This window comes from Oncorhynchus nerka, linkage group LG5, assembly GCF_034236695.1.
Source record: "Oncorhynchus nerka isolate Pitt River linkage group LG5, Oner_Uvic_2.0, whole genome shotgun sequence".
Lineage (NCBI taxonomy): Eukaryota > Metazoa > Chordata > Actinopteri > Salmoniformes > Salmonidae > Oncorhynchus > Oncorhynchus nerka.
In genome coordinates this window covers 67715072-67732988 of record NC_088400.1, presented here as the reverse complement: position 1 = coordinate 67732988, position 17917 = coordinate 67715072, and the positions used below count along the sequence as shown (strand labels likewise).

Here is a 17917-nt window from a genome sequence, read left to right as displayed (position 1 = left end):
TCTATTGTGTTATTGACTGTATGTTTGTTTATCCCATGTGTAACTCTGTGTTGTTGTTTTTGTCGCACTGCTTTGCTTTAACTGGCCAGGTCGCAGTTGTAAATGAGAACTTGTTCTCAACTGGCCTACCTGGTTAAATAAAGGTGAAATAAAAAATTACATATTTTCTTTCTTTTTTGTTGTTGTGAATAATTAGGTGAAAATTAACCCTTTAAGAGGCAGCTCAACTGAACAGTTGACAACCAAATTAAATGAAATTAAACATATGCATTTTATTTACCATATTTTATCATGCCATTTATTACAATTATCATGTGGTTTTCATTATTGGACTCCTATATTTTTTTACACAAACATTCATAGATGTGCAGGTGAGCGAAGACATGAACGTGAGCAAATCCTATCCTGATTGATCACACTTTTTCAGTACTACTTGTGTTTAAAACCGGATATGACATCACAGTACAATGTTGCTGACCTCAAGTATAATTTTGGTGTCATGAAATTACTGATATGTTTTTATTTATTAATTTGAGGAACTCTTGAAAAATATGCTCTACCAGGCAGTTGAGATGCCCATTAAAGGAATGCTATTTAGACAAAGCTAGCTATTATGGACAATGAAGAAATATTGTTATGGGATTTTTTTGTCGATGCAAATCCAAGAATATTTTCATATTGATATCAACCTGTTATCTTCAATTTGTTTTACAAATGTTTTCAGGACATGTCATTTTACAGGTATTATGAGCATATAAACAGTAAACATGAAATTACATATATATGAATACTCATATATTGACACAAATGTATAATTTTGAAATCAGTCATCATTTATCTTGGCCTGTCTTCCATTATAAGTAACTGAAGCAGACATGACATTAATTAATGCACAATGATGTACAGATGATTTAAGAAGCATATGTAAAATCCAATACAAATTAAGTTTAACCTAATCGGGCTACTCAGTCTGGTACAGATGTTTGCGATCAAATACAGATTATTTATGGCCTATGGGGCTAGGGGGCAGAATTTTCACTTTTGGATAAATAGCGTGCCCAATTTCAACTTCCTGCTACTCATGTCAAGAATATAAGATATGCATATTATTCATAGATTTGGATAGAAAACACTCTGAAGTTTCTAAAACTGTTTGAATGATGTCTGTGAGTATAACAGAACTTATTTAGCAGGCAAAACCCCGAGGACTAACTGTTCAGAATTTTGCTTGTTTTGCCTCTCTCTGTTCCCTGACTTGTTATTGCCAAGGTATATTTCTTAGGAACCTGTTTTCAGTTCCTACAGCTTCCACCACCACTGGATGTCACCAGTCTTTGGAATTTGGTTGAGGTTATTCCTTTGTGCAATGAAGAAGTAGGCCAACTAGGAACTGGGTACACTTTTGTGAGTTGCGCAAGATGTGAAATGTGGCGCTGGTTTGTTTTCATTCCTGTATTGAACACAGATTGCCCAGTCTACAATTTGATCAATTATTAACGTTTAAAAATACCTAAAGTATTATTACAAAAGTAGTTTGAAATATTTTATAGGCAACTTTTGAAATATTTTGTAGTGACGTTGCGTTTTTTGTAAGCTGTTTTTTTCTGGATCAAACACGCTTTATAAATGGAAATTTTGGATATATATGGACAGAAATAATCGAACAAAAGGACCAATTGTGATGTTTATGGGACATATTGGAGTGCCAACAAAAGAAGCTCGTCAAAGGTAATGCATGTTTTATATTTTATTTCAGGGTTTTGTGAAGCGCCTGCAAGGTTGAAATATGCTAACCCCTTTGTTTACTGCTGGTGCAGATGGTGCAGGCTATCAGATAATAGCTTCTTATGCTTTCGCCGAAAAGCATTTTTAAAATCTGACACGTTGGCTGGATTCACAACGAGTGTAGCTTTAATTAAGAATCTTACATGTGTGATTTAATGAAAGTTTGAATTTTATAGTATTTTATTTGAATCTGGCGCTCTGCATTTTCCCTGGCAATTGGCCAGTTGAGACATTTGCGTCCCGCCTATCCCTAACTAGTTTAAGGTTCAATACAATTTTTTTCAGGAAAATACTTTTTCTGTGGCAGTTAAGGTGTTAATGTGTTGACAGAATAGTGTCCAGCTGTGTGTATGATTCAACCTTTTCTCTGCGCTTGCCTCGCCATAGACTGAATCTCTTGGTGTGACGTGGGATCTCAACACTAGAGACAGATTTCAAAGCATCTGCCATCATTTTCTTGACAATTGATGTTCTTGCGGTGAACAGAATGAAAATCTGCAAACCCTGTGGAGCGAAAGCAAAAACACAAAGACGTTATCAAGGATTTTCAGGAACACACAAGGACCAACAAAATGACAAAACAAAAGGTAGCGTTTCCATAAAGACCAGCTCAATTTATTTATGTTTACTAGGTGTCTAATTTTCATTCATGTCTGGATTCTGTGGTACAATAGTACACTAGTATTTCTAGTTTACATTTGAGTCATTTAGCAGACGCTCTTATCCAGAGTGACTTACAGTAGTAAGTGCATACATTTACTACCTGAGTGGTGGTGAGAACACAGAAGGAGATGTTGAGTATGGTGTACATGGTCTGGTTCTGTGTAATGAGCAACAGATAGCCCAGGATCCAGGAGAGACCGAGCACCACAGCCAGAGAAAAGCTACTGAGGAACTTCTTCTTCATCGATGTGTGTCTTGTACTGGGAAACATAACCAACATACTTAGATTGCTGTAATAGACTGCCGTAATGCTGTGGTATAAGAACAGTATGCTTCCATTGACTGAGTGATTTAGAGCATGGTGCTCATTAAATTTTATGATTTGATTACTAATGACTGAATTAATAATGACAAAATAATAATACATTTTATTTATAACAGCTTTTCACTGAAATACAATTTTAAAAAATTAACAAGCTCGTTAGTAGGCATTTAAATCAATTATGACTACAAAGTTCTACTTTGTGTCCCCAAAATTCCCTCGTTAACATTACCTGGTTAAATGTGGGTTGGTCTTGGCTGTTGTAACTACAAAACATACCAACACCACTGTGTTGAAGATAAGCATGAACGCCACAGGGACCAGGAACCCCCAAAACATTGGCAGCTTGAAGTCAAAGTTCCCCTTTGGATCGAGGGCAGCAAGCCAGCAACTGAGAGGTCAAATGAATGAGTTAGAGAGTGGGACTATGTGACAGACAAAACAGGACACTAGTGAATTGAATAACGTGGTGTAAAGTAGACATGGTGGGTGGCATAAGTAAACAAGAAACCTTTGAACAAAACGGATCATCACTTATTTTTAAAGAATAAATATTTTTACATTCCCTTTGGCCAATTATTAGCCAAATATTATTATTAGCATACGAACATTGATAGGGATAACCTTTAACATCATGAGTTATGTAATAACTTTATAAAGCAATTGCCCCACTTTAATTTAAATTGAATCTATTATAAAATAACCACAGAAGAGAAAGTAAATTGTAGTACAGCACAGCACTCAGGTGTAGTAGTATAGTACAGTAAAGTATAGTATAGCATAGTATAGTACAGTATAGTACAGTACAGCAGTAGTACAGTAAAGAATTGTCTTACAATTCCTCCTGCCTGTAACCCAGTGGATCATCCACTCTGTAACTAATTCCTAAGGTGAGGGCCACCACAACTGCAGGCAGACCTAAAAGACAGAATTATGTTGTTATTTCCTGGTAGATTTACATGCAGCCATATACAGAGTATATATATACCACACATACATCCTCTAAAGACATTACATCACTATACAAGTTGCTTTTAAGTTCTATTTCAGGCTTATTAGAGCCTGAAAATATCACCTAGCATTAGTTTTAGTTCAAGGAGCCCAGGTCTAATGTCAGCCGAAACTACTAAATACTTGATGTTTCTCCATGCTGTCCTACCCCATCCGATGGCCACGGTATAGGCTGTGAAGTGTGACGGGCTGGTGGCCAGGCTATTTCTGATCATCAGGAAGACATGTGTGGCGTACAGCGTGTTCCAGGTGAACGTCCCCAACAGGAAGTACTGCAGCAGGACTGCCACTGCAGTACAGGGCCCTCTGTCCTGCTCTGTGTGTGTGTCGGATGGGGGGAGAATGTTGTCCTCCTGTATTTTAGGTTCGCCCAGCTGTTTATGAGGGTTGTCCACTCCCAACATGAAGAGGAGGGTGAAGATCAGGAGACACACGCAGACGCTCACTAAGAGGACCGTTGGGTTGGTTTTGCGTGATTTCCTGGGGACAGGTGATAGACAACACTATGTTGGGGAAATTAGATGTGTAGTTATGGATGTGTTGGTTCATTAATAGTGGGTTTTATAATGGTTTCACCTATCAAGTCCTGTTGGATCAGACAAAGGGCTTCTTTACACTATTGAGAAACACCCAATATTTTGAATTGGTTCTGGAACCCTGTAGGATCTTACCTGGTCACCAACTGGAATGTTATTGTATATTTTGAATTGGTTCTGGATCCCTGTAGGATCTTACCTGGTCACCATCTGGAATGTTATTGTATATTTTGAATTGGTTCTGGAACCCTGTAGGATCTTACCTGGTCACCATCTGGAATGTTACTGTATATTTTGAATTGGTTCTGGAACCCTGTAGGATCTTACCTGGTCACCATCTGGAATGTTACTGTATATTTTGAATTGGTTCTGGAACCCTGTAGGATCTTACCTGGTCACCATCTGGAATGTTACTGTATATTTTGAATTGGTTCTGGAACCCTGTAGGATCTTACCGGGTTGTGATCTGGAATGTTACTGTATATTTTGAATTGGTTCTGGAACCCTGTAGGATCTTACCTGGTCACCATCTGGAATGTTATTGTTAAACTCAACCCTATGATGGACATGGAACATCCCAATGTGGTGATCCAGTTTAGCACTTCAGCGTATTTATAATCCCTCCTGAATGACTGTAGAAAGAAAGAAAAAATACATTTCAACACAAAGTTTCTGTCACAGTCATACTGTATAAAGTCATCACCCTCATGTGTCTGGATATGCTGCCGTAAACCATAGGTCAGCGGTTCTCACACAAGGGGTCACCTGATATGAAAATGAGAATTTCCAAAATCCTGCAAAAAAAGGAATCTAAAAAAAAAGGAATCTTAATTTAATGTGGTTAACCTTAATTTAAAGGGAAATATAAACATAAAATTAAACCAGAGTGCGCCTTTGATTGTGGCAGAAGGCCGCACTTTACTGCTGCACTTGAATTATTCCCAGTTAAGGTGACCAAATTTAAAATGCACAAATGCGAGACAACAGGAGGATTTATGGGACAGTGCAACCTACCCTGTACCTAACGTCAAAATAGGCCAATGCATCATCTGTCAATCACGAATGATAATTCTTCATGTTTTGCCAATGAAATGTCCAAAATGCATCTGATTGCCAATCGTTTAATCTCAATCAGATTCATGAGAATATGCATTTAGATATTCTTGAGTTACTGTTTAATGCACAAATTAGAGCAGATGGTTTTAAACTACACTGCTCAAAAAAATAAAGGGAACACTTAAACAACACAATGTAACTCCAAGTCAATCACACTTCTGTGAAATCAAACTGTCCACTTAGGAAGCAACACTGATTGACAATAAATGTCACATGTTGTTGTGCAAATGGAATAGACAACAAGTGGAAATTATAGACAATTAGCAAGACACCCCCAATAAAGGAGTGGTTCTGCAGGTGGTGACCACAGACCACTTCTCAGTTCCTATGCTTCCTGGCTGATGTTTTGGTCACTTTTGAATGCTGGCGGTGCTTTCACTCTAGTGGTAGCATGAGACAGAGTCTACAACCCACACAAGTGGCTCAGGTAGTGCAGCTCATCCAGGATGGAACATCAATGCAAGCTGTGGCAAGAAGGTTTGCTGTGTCTGTCAGCGTAGTGTCCAGAGCATGGAGGCGCTACCAGGAGACAGGCCAGTACATCAGGAGACGTGTAGGAGGGCAACAACCCAGCAGCAGGACCGCTACCTCCGCCTTTGTGCAAGGAGGAGCAGGAGGAGCACTGCCAGAGCCCTGCAAAATGACCTCAAGCAGGCCACAAATGTGCATGTGTCTGCTCAAACGGTCAGAAACAGACTCCATGAGGGTGGTATGAGGGCCCGACGTCCACGGGTGGGGGTTGTGCTTACAGTGCAGGACGTTTGGCATTTGCCAGGGAACACAAAGATTGGCAAATTCGCCACTAGCGCCCTGTGCTCTTCACAGATGAAAGCAGGTTCACACTGAGCACATGTGACAGACGTGACAGAGTCTGCAGACGCCGTGGAGAACGTTCTGTTGCCTGCAACATCCTCCAGCATGACCGATTTGGCGGTGGGTCAGTCATGGTGTGGGGTGGCATTTCTTTGGGGGGGCCGCACAGCCCTCCATGTTCTTTTTATTTTTTTTATTTTACCTTTATTTTACTAGGCAAGTCGGTTAAGAACAAATTCTTATTTTCAATGACGGCCTAGGAACAGTGGGTTAACTGCCTGTTCAGGGGCAGAACGACAGATTTTGTACCTTGTCAGCTCGGGGATTTGAACTTGCAACCTTTCGGTTACTAGTCCAATGCTTTAACCACTAGGCTACCCTGTGCTCGCCAGAGGTAGCCTGACTGCCATTAGGTACCGAGATGAGATCCTCAGACCCCTTGTGAGACCATATGCTGGTGCGGTTGGCCCTGGGTTCCTCCTAATGCAAGACAATGCTAGACCTCATGTGGCTGGAGTGTGTCAGCAGTTCAAGAGGAAGGCATTGATGCTTTGGACTGGCCCGCCCGTTCCCCAGACCTGAATCCAATTGAGCACATCTGGGACATCATGTCTCGCTCCATCCACCAACGCCACGTTGCACCACAGACTGTCCAGGAGTTGGACAGGAGACCATCCGCCACCTCATCAGGAGCATGCCCAGGCACTGTAGGGAGGTCATACAGGCACGTGGAGGCCACACACACTACTGAGCCTCATTTTGACTTGTTTTAAGGACATTACATCAAAGTTGGATCAGCCTGTAGTGTGGTTTTCCACTTTAATTTTGAGTGTGACTCCAAATCCAGACCTCCATGTGTTGATACATTTGATTTCCATTGATAATTTTTGTGTGATTTTGTTGTCAGCACATTCAACTATGTAAAGAAAAAAGTATTTAATAAGAATATTTCATTCATTCAGATCTAGGATGTGTTATTTTAGTGTTCCCTTTATTTTTTTGAGCAGTGTATATAGCCTTCCTGAATTTTTTTCAATCAAAGCACATTCTGCCTAGTGGCATGTGCACTATTGAAGTTTGGCTGCATTAACCATCCTAAATCTCATGAGGGGGTGTTTTTAGTGTAACAGTGACATTATACTATGCTATTATATTTGATTATGTAATGCAGAATACTAATTAATCATTAAGTGATCTTCCAAGAAATTGTTTCAGCTTTTTTATACAATGTGTGGGTCTAATCCTTAATGCTGTTTGGCTCAAACTACATTCCAGCTGGTGTCTATTCCACAAGTGTGCGTCTATTCCACTGGTTAAATCTATGACGTTAAAATGCCTATTTACTCTGTTCCATCTGACTGCGCTGTCCACTGTCATCAGCCCAGCCAGTCAATGTATAAACTTGATCTCCACTATAAAAAGCATCTAGACATTATCTCACATTTCTTTTAGACTAACATTTCATTTTCAACACTTGGAGATTTGACAGGAAGGCAGTGTTTCTTAGCCAGTTGAAATCGTGATTCAGCTGGCAAAATTTTGATGGATATATATACAAAGAAATGTCAATTGAAAAAAAGTATATAATAAACAGCTTTTATAAAAAGTCTCTCTCTCTCAACGTGACTGCAAGAGACAGGTTGGAATGTCTGACTGATGGTGGTGTTTGAATTTATGGATACAATCTGGGATGTGATTGTTTGCAGGACAATGTTCCAAAATTCCCGCACAATCCGGGATATGTGGTCACCCTATTCTCAGGCGAATGGGGAAGCACAGAAACTCACATCAATACCTTTGTCAGCTAACACTGAATCTAATAATTGATGCTATAGCTAGCAATCAATAGGAAACTGACTGAACCACTCAAAAAGTCCCCAGCTTTCCAAATGGACATTTGTTGTGAAGGCCAAGATGCCCGTTCATTTCCTTTTGTTCGCTACATGTCGGGGATGTTATTCACGGTGACATATTGTTCTGTCTCACGATTCTCGAGCATGAAACTGCAAAGAGGATGCGTGATTATATTGACAAAAAACTGATTCCATGGGATTGACTGGTGGGCAACAACAAAAACAACAGCCTTTGTTGACTTTCTTTGTAATGGAAAGAAACAACGTCTTGTTGCCTATGTAAATTACATATTTGGGAAATGGAACAAACTGAACGCAAGCATGCAGGGGAAATACAAAACATTCTACAGTTGAGTGACTGGATCAGTGGATTCAGAGAAAATATTTATTACTGGAGAGAAATTTGTTCGACTGTTAACCTGCCTCAGTTGACATGCCAGTAAGTGAAATCCAAAGCTTCAAGAGCCATTATTGTCATACCCTGATCTGTTCCACCTGTCCTTGTGCTTGTCTCCACCCACTCCAGGTGTCACCCATCTTCCCCATTATCCACTGGGTATTTATATCTGTGTTTTCTGTCTGTCTGTGCCAGTTCGTCTTGTTTTGTCAAGTCAACAAGCATGTTACGCCGTGCTCCTACTTTTTCCTTCTCTGTTTTTTGCTAGTCCTCCCGGTTTTGACCCTGGCCTGCCGCCTGCCTGACCATACTGCCTGCCCTGACCTCGAGCCTGCCTGACCATACTGCCTGCCCTGACCTCGAGCCTGCCTGACCATACTGCCTGCCCTGACCTCGAGCCTGCCTGACCATACTGCCTGCCCTGACCTCGAGCCTGCCTGCCACTCTGTACCTCCTGGACTCAGACCTCATGATCTCTTGCCTGCCCCTTGGATACTAATAAATATCAAAGACTCGAACCATTTGCCTCCCGTGTCTGCATCTGGGTCTCGCTCTGTGCCCTTATGACCGAATGTATAAAGCATTTTGGTTCCTGACCCAAAGGGAATAAATATCCTGCCGTCTCCCTCCGAGCATTACAACTCATGGTACCCTTTGATAGCTCATATCGGTGTGAAGCTGCATTTAGTGCACTAGTCTGCATTAAAACCAAATAACGATCCAGGTTGGAAGTGACAACAGAGATGAGGGGAGCATTGTAAATCACACCCCCTGATTTTGAGAAGATCCAAAGCAACATGCATCAAGTACAGTGGGGTAAAAAAGTATTTAGTCAGCCACCAATTGTGCAAGTTCTCCCACTTAAAAAGACGAGAGAGGCCTGTAATTTTCATCATAGGTACACTTCAACTATGACAGACCAAATGAGAAAAAAATTCCAGAAAATCCCATTGTAGGATTTTTTATGAATTTATTTGCAAATTATGGTGGAAAATAAGTATTTGGTCACCTACAAACAAGCAAGATTTCTGGCTCTCACAGACCTGTAACTTCTTCTTTGAGGCTCCTCTGTCCTACACTCGTTACCTGTATCAATGGCACCTGTCTGAACTTGTTATCAGTATAAAAGACACCTGTCCACATCCTCAAACAGTCAAACTCCAAACTCCACTATGGCCAAGACCAAAGAGCTGTCAAAGGACACCGGAAACAAAATTGTAGACCTGCACCAGGCTGGGAAGACTGCAATAGGTAAGAGGCTTGGTTTGAAGAAATCAACTGTGGGAGCAATTATTAGGAAATGGAAGACATACAAGACCACTGATAATCTCCCTCGATCTGGGGCTCCACGCAAGATCTCACCCCATGGGGTCAAAATGATCACAAGAACGGTGAGCAAAAATCCCAGAACCACACGGGGGGAGATAGTGAATGACCTGCAGAGAGCTGGGACCAAAGTAACAAAGCCTAGCATCAGTAACACACTACGCCGCCAGGGACTCAAATCCTGCAGTGCCAGACGTGTCCCCATGCTTAAGCCAGTACATGTCCAGGCCCGTCTGAAGTTTGCTAGAGAGCATTTGGATGATCCAGAAGAAGATTGGGAGAATGTCATATGAAACCAAAATAGAACTTTTTGGTAAAAACTCAACTCGTCGTGTTTGGAGGACAAAGAATGCTGAGTTGCATCCAAAGAACACCATACCTACTGTGAAGCATGGGGGTGGAAACATCATGCTTTGGGGCTGTTTTTCTGCAAAGGGACCAGGGCGACTGATCCGTGTAAAGGAAAGAATGAATGGGGCCATGTATCGTGAGATTTTGAGTGTAAACCTCCTTCCATCAGCAAGGGCATTGAATATGAAACATGGCTGGGTCTTTCAGCATGACAATGATCCCAAACACACCGCCCGGGCAACGAAGGAGTGGCTTCGTAAGAAGCATTTCAAGGTCCTGGAGTGGCCTAGCCAGTCTCCAGATCTCAACCCCATAGAAAATCTTTGGAGGGAGTTGAAAGTCCGTGTTGCCCAGCAACAGCCCCAAAACATCACTGCTCTAGAGGAGATCTGCATGGAGGAATGGGCCAAAATACCAGCAACAGTGTGTGAAAACCTTGTGAAGACTTACAGAAAACGTTTGACCTCTGTCATTGCCAACAAAGGGTATATAACAAAGTATTGAGAAACTTTTGTTATTGACCAAATACTTATTTTCCACCATAATTTGCAAATAAATTCATTAAAAATACAATGTGATTTTCTAGATTTTTTTTCCTCATTTTGTCTGTCATGGTTGAAGTGTACCTATGATGAAAATTACAGGCCTCTCTCGTCTTTTTAAGTGGGAGAACTTGCACAATTGGTGACTGACTAAATACTTTTTTGCCCCACTGTATGTCTCCTATATCACCATCTCATTAGTGCTGGTGAGATAAGAGACATTATGTCAGACAAATTTACAATTGACTATCATAGTCCCACATTAAAAGTGTGTGATGGTGAATTGAGAAGACAATCAGAAATACTGTTAAAATGGTTTGTAACTGACTGTCATACCCCATCTTAATTACTACAAAAAAAGGAACATGGTTGGGGTCACGAGAATTATCACATATCAAAATTGGGTCATGGGCCAAAAAGGTTTGTGAACCCCTCCATAGGTCAGCGTGTGGTCAGTAAAAGGGAGATGAAGGCAGCTAGCTACTCACCATCAGCACAGCAAAGTTAGTGGTGTGATTACAGAAACATCGCAGGCCGTCTGCTGAGTGGTTGACTTTGTAGCAGCCAAAGGTGCTCCAGTCTTTCAAAGTGTAGTTCCATGACACGCAGGCAAAGTCATAGAGGGAGGTGTTGGGAACAGTCTGAGAAGTGAGAACAGACACAAACTCACTGTAAATCCTTCAGCAAAAGACATGCACTCACAGTATTCCTTATTTTAAAAATAATAATCATAATCATAAAGTCAATTGTGAAATACAACAGGTCATTAAGCACATGTGGGAAATAATTATTATAGATCATATTATGTACAAGACAACATATGCTTCCTGGTTCACTATCAAAAACTTGCTTCCCTGTTCACTGGCCAAAATACAAGCATCAATGGAAACTTCGATCCGGGTTGTCAAACTCGTTCCATGCAGGGCCTAGTGTCTGCTGGTTTCAGTCTTTTCCTTTCAATTAAGACAGACAATCAGATGAGGGGAGTTCCTTACTAAATAGTGACCTTAATTCATCAATCAAGTACAAGGGAGAAGCAAAAACCCACAGCAACTCAACCTTCCGTGGAATGAGTTTGACACATGACTAAGATAATGATTAACTTCCCATTATGTTTCCCAGAGAATTTGGACCGCTATGCATTTATTGATTCTAAGATAAATCTTACTGTGGGCTTGAAGAGCATCTCAACATGTAACCCAGACACTTGTCCCAGGTTAGCAGAGATGACCCTTCTGCTGGTCCCTGAAGAAGCACTGAAAGCCCTGGACTTGAAGAACCGGTCGTTTTGGTAGAGCACAAAACCAATGGAGTTGTTTGTGTTTTTACTACGTAAAACTGAGTGTAGTGAGGGAGAGAAAGGGAGAAAGAGAGAGGGGGGAGAGAGAGATTGTTTATCATATCAGGACTTCATATACATAGTAGCTTGACCTTGCCTTATAGGCTTATCTCATGTGACTCAACTTTATTGGACAATCAATATTTGTGGCACTGCTTACCTGTTTTCAACGACCACAAAGAGCAGTTAAGTTCTCTCGGTGAAAGTGGTATAAGGAAGGATACATTATGTTTGTATACCAACATTGACTCACCTGGTGGGAATTTGATAACAATCTGGACATCGGTAGAACCTCCTTTGTCAACTATCAGTTCAGAGGTATTGGTGTTGAGATGAATTCTGTTGGCCACAAAATTACCAGATCTTCCTGGAGACGGAGATTAAACTGATTTAGCAATCGAAAGCAGAACAATATAGTGTTAATTCTGTACTTGTCTGTAGAACAACAGATACAATCCATACCAAACCTTATTGACCAACAGCAGAGGAGAAACATTTGAAAAATTAGAAGTTTTACACAGATATAAACTATCACTTTAAATGCCAGTATGTAGGTTCACTAGCAGTCCCACCCACCAGTCAGAGCAGTAAACTGGATCCCTACTGAGTCACTTGCTACTTGGACAGACTGGACTGCCAGGTTGGGCTGAACCACCAAGGACACATTATTGCTCTGGTCCAGGGAAAACTTCTCCAGGGTCTCTGTGAGGCTGGGAGAGAAACACAGAAAAACATTAGTTTGCATGCACCATGCAGAGGCACACATACACACATAAACTCAAATATATGCAGAAACACACACCACCACACACGCACGTTCACACAGACAAACACACTCCTGTACTTTTGGACAGCGTCTCTCTCCTGTGTACTCTCCTCACTGGCATTGAGCAGCTGACTGATGGTGGTTACAGCTGCCACTGCGATGTCCTGCAACATGATCAAAACCAGGGGATGAACCTCAGGTGTTCAAATCACTGCAGTAACAACCTCACGTTTCTCTCCAGAACATGTCATAGTTCACGACTTGATTTCAAAACATGTTATACCTCTGTGATATTTGCAGACTGAAGCAGTGTGTTAGCTATCTGAGCTGCTGTGGTGATGTTGTCAGCTGACAGCTGCTCTGGTTGGGAGGTCAGGATCTGAGTACTGAAGGCTAACTGTAGTAAATCACCTGAACTGCTGGAGATCTGAACAGGGAGAGACAAAGATTTTAGTATTGTTTGTCAACAGAACATTGTGGAAGTGAAGTTGCTATACCAACTGTGAGTACATTTCAATATTAAAATTGTCACTATTAAATATGTGGATCAGTTGGTAGAGCAAGGCACTTGCAACACCAGGGTTGTGGGTTTCATTCCCATGGGGGACCAGTACGAAAATGTCGCTCTGGATAAGAGAGTCTGCTAAATTACAAAATGCCCCAAATACCGTAATGTGAAACAAAAAAGAATGTTCCGCATCACCTGTTAAGCAGAATAAAGGAACAGAATACATGATCTGAAGGTAAAAGCCAGTTGTTACTGATCTTCAAACTGTAAGATCCACTCATCATAATGATGACCTAAGTAACGCAATATTGAGACTTGTCAAATTTCAGGATCATAAAAAATATGCTTATTGACTTACATTTCCTTGAATGTCACCGAGGGTAAATTCACACTGCAGTTCATGAGGAGGACCAAACATCGGAGAGCCAGTGTCATTCAAACATCTTGCTGAGGCTCTTGATAAACCAGCTGGAGGAACCAAGATGAAAAGATTCTCAAGATTTTATGTTACCTAGTCCAACATTAATTAGGACTGTAACAGACGAATACATTGTTCTCATTTTAGGTGAATAAAAGTAATACCACTGGTTGTCTTCTCATCACACAACTCTTTTGAATAAGCAGACCAGCCAACCGTTGTTCTTGGGTAGGAGAAATGACCAATGATGGTGGAATTGCAGAAATTCCCTATAGAAGGAAAATGCATTTCAACATTGACCAAATGTATGACTGAACATGAAATATACATTCTGAATGAGAGATCCAAGGAAAAGTGATGTAGACTCAATGTGAGATCCAGGGTTAGGTATAGTGTTGTAGTGGTGTGTACTGTGAATGTGAGATCCAGGGTAAGCTATAGTAGTGTAATGGTGTGTACTGTGAATATGAGATCCAGGTTTAGGTATAGTAGTGTAGTGGTGTGTACTGTGAATATGAGATCCAGGTTTAGGTATAGTAGTGTAGTGGTGTGTAGTGTGAATGTGAGATCCAGGTTTAGGTATAGTAGTGTAGTGGTGTGTACTGTGAATGTGAGATCCAGGGTTAGGTATAGTAGTATAGTATTGTGGAGGAGTCTGAATGGTAGATCCAGGGTTAGGTATAGTAGTGTAGTATTGTGGAGGAGTCTGAATGGTAGATCCAGGGTTAGGTATAGTGTAAGTGTGTGGATGTACCCTCTGAACAGGTCTCTCCGGTCCACTCATCAGGACAGATACAGACGCCACTCTGCAGCTCACCACTGTTGATACAGACCAGAGGAGGGGTTGTGGTGGTAGAGGTGGTGGTGGTGGTGGTGGTGGTGGTAGGAGAGGTGGTGGTGTTTAGAGGTGTTTGTGAGACTGGTACTGGTGATAGGGATAGAGGTAGGGTAACCAGTAGTTGAAAGACCAGTAGTAGTTAGGTATTCGGCAGTTGGAGTGTCAATAGGTGTAGGCTCAGGGGTTATGAGGGAATCAGTAGGTGTAGGGTCAGGGGTTATAGGAGAATCAGAAGATGTAGGGTCAGGGGTTATAAGGGAATCAGTAGTTCTAGGGTCAGGGGTTATAAGGGAATCAGTAGTTCTAGGGTCAGGGGTTATAGTGTAATCGGTAGATGTAGGGTCAGAGGTTATAGGGGAATCGGTAGATGTAGGGTTAGGGGTTATAGAGGAATCAGAAGATGTAGGGTCAGGGGTTATAAGGGAATCAGTAGTTCTAGGGTCAGGGGTTATAGGGGAATCAGTAGTTGTAGGGTCAGGGGTTATAGGGGAATCAGTAGGTGTAGGGTCAGGGGTTATGAGGGAATCAGTAGTTGTAGGGTCAGGGGTTATAGGAGAATCAGTAGGTGTAGGTTCAGGGGTTATAGGGGAATCAGTAGATGTAGGGTCAGGGGTTATAGTGGAATCAGCAGCTGCAGATTCAAGGGTTGTAGAGGAATCAGTAGTTCCATATTCAGGGGTTAGAGTGTAATCGGTAGATATAGTGTCAGAGGTTATAGGGGAATCGGTAGTAGTAGGGTTAGAGGTTATAGGGGAATCAGTAGTTGTAGGGTCAGGGGTTAAAGAGGAATCGGTAGATGTAGGGTCAGGGGTTATAAGGGAATCAGTAGTTCTAGGGTCAGGGGTTATAAGGGAATCAGTAGTTCTAGGGTCAGGGGTTATAGGGGAATCAGTAGGTGTAGGGTCAGGGGTTATGAGGGAATCAGTAGTTGTAGGGTCAGGGGTTATAGGAGAATCAGTAGGTGTAGGTTCAGGGGTTATAGGGGAATCAGTAGATGTAGGGTCAGGGGTTATAGTGGAATCAGCAGCTGCAGATTCAAGGGTTGTAGAGGAATCAGTAGTTCCATATTCAGGGGTTAGAGTGTAATCGGTAGATATAGTGTCAGAGGTTATAGGGGAATCGGTAGTAGTAGGGTTAGAGGTTATAGGGGAATCAGTAGTTGTAGGGTCAGGGGTTAAAGAGGAATCGGTAGATGTAGGGTCAGGGGTTAAAGGGGAATCAGTACTTGTAGACTCAGTAGTTGGAGTGTCAGTAGCTGAAGGGTCAGGGGTTATAGGGTCATCAGTAGTTGGGATAGTTATTTCAATGGTGGTTGGAATGGCAGAGGATGTGATGAGATCCCCCTGTGGAAAAGAGACTTTAAAAAAGAGAATTAACTCAGTAAACCACATAAACAAGGATACACAGTGTCAGTTCCTATAATCATAGCAGATGATCCATGCTGTTCCAGTTTCATCTGCATCAGTGTAGAAATGTTTTCTACTGTACTTTATAACAGAAATAAGTCATTATCACTGCCAATAAACGGTTGATAGCAAAGGCTACTCTGTTATCAACTGTATCTGAGACCTGACAGTAGTCTATTCACCGTCAATAGTGTCTGCATAAAAGAACGTCTGAAACAATGTCTTGATAGACACTAATGTATTCTTCACAGCAAACAGACAAAACATTGATCAATCATAAACCAAACTTTTAAATACTTAAACCAAACTTTTAGCAAATTTCCTACACAATTCTCAATCATACAAGAAACTTAACAACATCATCATACACTGAGTATACCAAACATTAGGAACACACTCCCCAACAGACACACACCCTTCTGCCCTCAGAACAGCCTCAATTTGTCAGGGTATGGACTCTACAAGGTGTTGAAGCATTCGACAGGGATGCTGGCCCATGTTGGCTCCAATGCTTCCCACAGTCGTGTCAAGTTGGCTGGATGTTCTTTGGGTGATGGACCATTCTTGATACAAGGGATCATAGCTTTCACCTGGAATCACCTGGCCAGTTTATGTCATGGAAAGAGCAGGTGTTCTTAATGTCTTGTTCACTCAGTGTATGTCTGAACATCTTAAACCACCCTGAATGAATCAAATATATAGCAAGTCTTACCTGTAGCAAAGACAACCATAATCCATAGCTCCTTCATCTCTGCTGTTTCCAGTCATCCAGTGTCAGCAGACTGCACATTATTAGACCGTCTGTGGGTCTTATGCTGCTCTCCTCCTGTCACAGAGACTGCAGTAATGCGCAGATACCAGTTAATTATTTACTATTGAAATGAAGGGGGAAGTACTGTACATTGGCTCCAACACAACTCACATTGTCAACAGGATCAGTAAAGACACACACAAATAGATCAGCTACATGACTGGATGAATAAAATGGATACACATGGATGGATACTGTGAGGACCAGTCAACCAATAGCATTAACCAATAGCATTACCCTTCTCTTTGCAAAACATTATTGGTTGCAGCTGGCAAATTACAGTACATGTTTTAGTAAACATAACAACTGTTTTCCACTAGATCAGGTGTAATCAGATCTCCGGATTAGAGTTGAAGAATAAAACAAAGTAATGGAAGTGTCTTGGAGTTTTGGATTAGAATGTGAGGCCACTAGAGGGTGTAATTCTCTAGAACAGGGTTCCCCAAACTCAACCCTGGGGCCCTCCTGGGTGCATGTTTTGCTTTTTTGCCCAAGCACTACACAGTGAATTAACATAACCAACTCATCAAGATTTGATTCGTTGAATCAAACCACATCGAAACTATGTTGAAATGATAATGGACCTACATTTATAGTCTCTTCACTCTGTCCAGCTTAATAAAAGTCTAATAAAACCGAGACCGTCAGGGAGTTTGGAATATTCAAAAAGCGTTGGATAGAGGACTAATTTTAGCAAAAGTTGACTGTGAGGAAGTATAGTATTTAAAATACAATGGGGGTCATTACTGTCGGCTCACCTGAAAGGTACTCGCCACCCTGTGTCTTCTGAGAGCCGGATGTCACTGTAATCGTTACTCCTTCTTCCTCCTTCAAGGAACTCAGAATCACCTTACAGGAATTTGACTGGGTGAAATGGAGCTGCTACAATAAACAGAATAGACACACAGGTGCAGCGTGAGTAGAGTTCCACATTTGGCGGCTCCGGTGCGGGACATAGCACCCACTCAGATCGCGGAACCGACCATGGAACCGGGCTGAACGCCATGCCCGAACTGGGCACCAGCGCAGAGGAAGGCTCTGTGACCTGGGCCACAAAGCACATGGCCTGGGGCACAAAGCAAGATTTACAACCGTGGAAGAAACAACCGTTGTACT

General features: G+C 41.6%; 1 protein-coding gene across 1 annotated transcript; it reads right to left on the bottom strand.

Annotated features, from left to right (window-relative positions):
• Positions 1–252: 252 nt before the first annotated feature.
• Positions 253–16814, bottom strand: LOC115122330 (adhesion G-protein coupled receptor G7-like). The gene is made up of 18 exons (XM_065018991.1): positions 16703–16814; positions 15822–15941; positions 14663–14735; positions 14501–14604; positions 13911–14015; positions 13687–13796; positions 13104–13247; positions 12899–12984; positions 12631–12764; positions 12308–12421; positions 11884–12053; positions 11204–11356; positions 4837–4949; positions 3930–4261; positions 3607–3688; positions 3003–3161; positions 2549–2708; positions 253–2289 (listed from the first exon to the last, which is right to left on the bottom strand). The coding sequence occupies exons 1-18, from the start codon at positions 16737–16739 to the stop codon at positions 2101–2103; spliced, it is 2385 nt and encodes a 794-aa protein (XP_064875063.1). The 5' UTR covers positions 16740–16814; the 3' UTR covers positions 253–2100.
• Positions 16815–17917: the final 1103 nt, after the last annotated feature.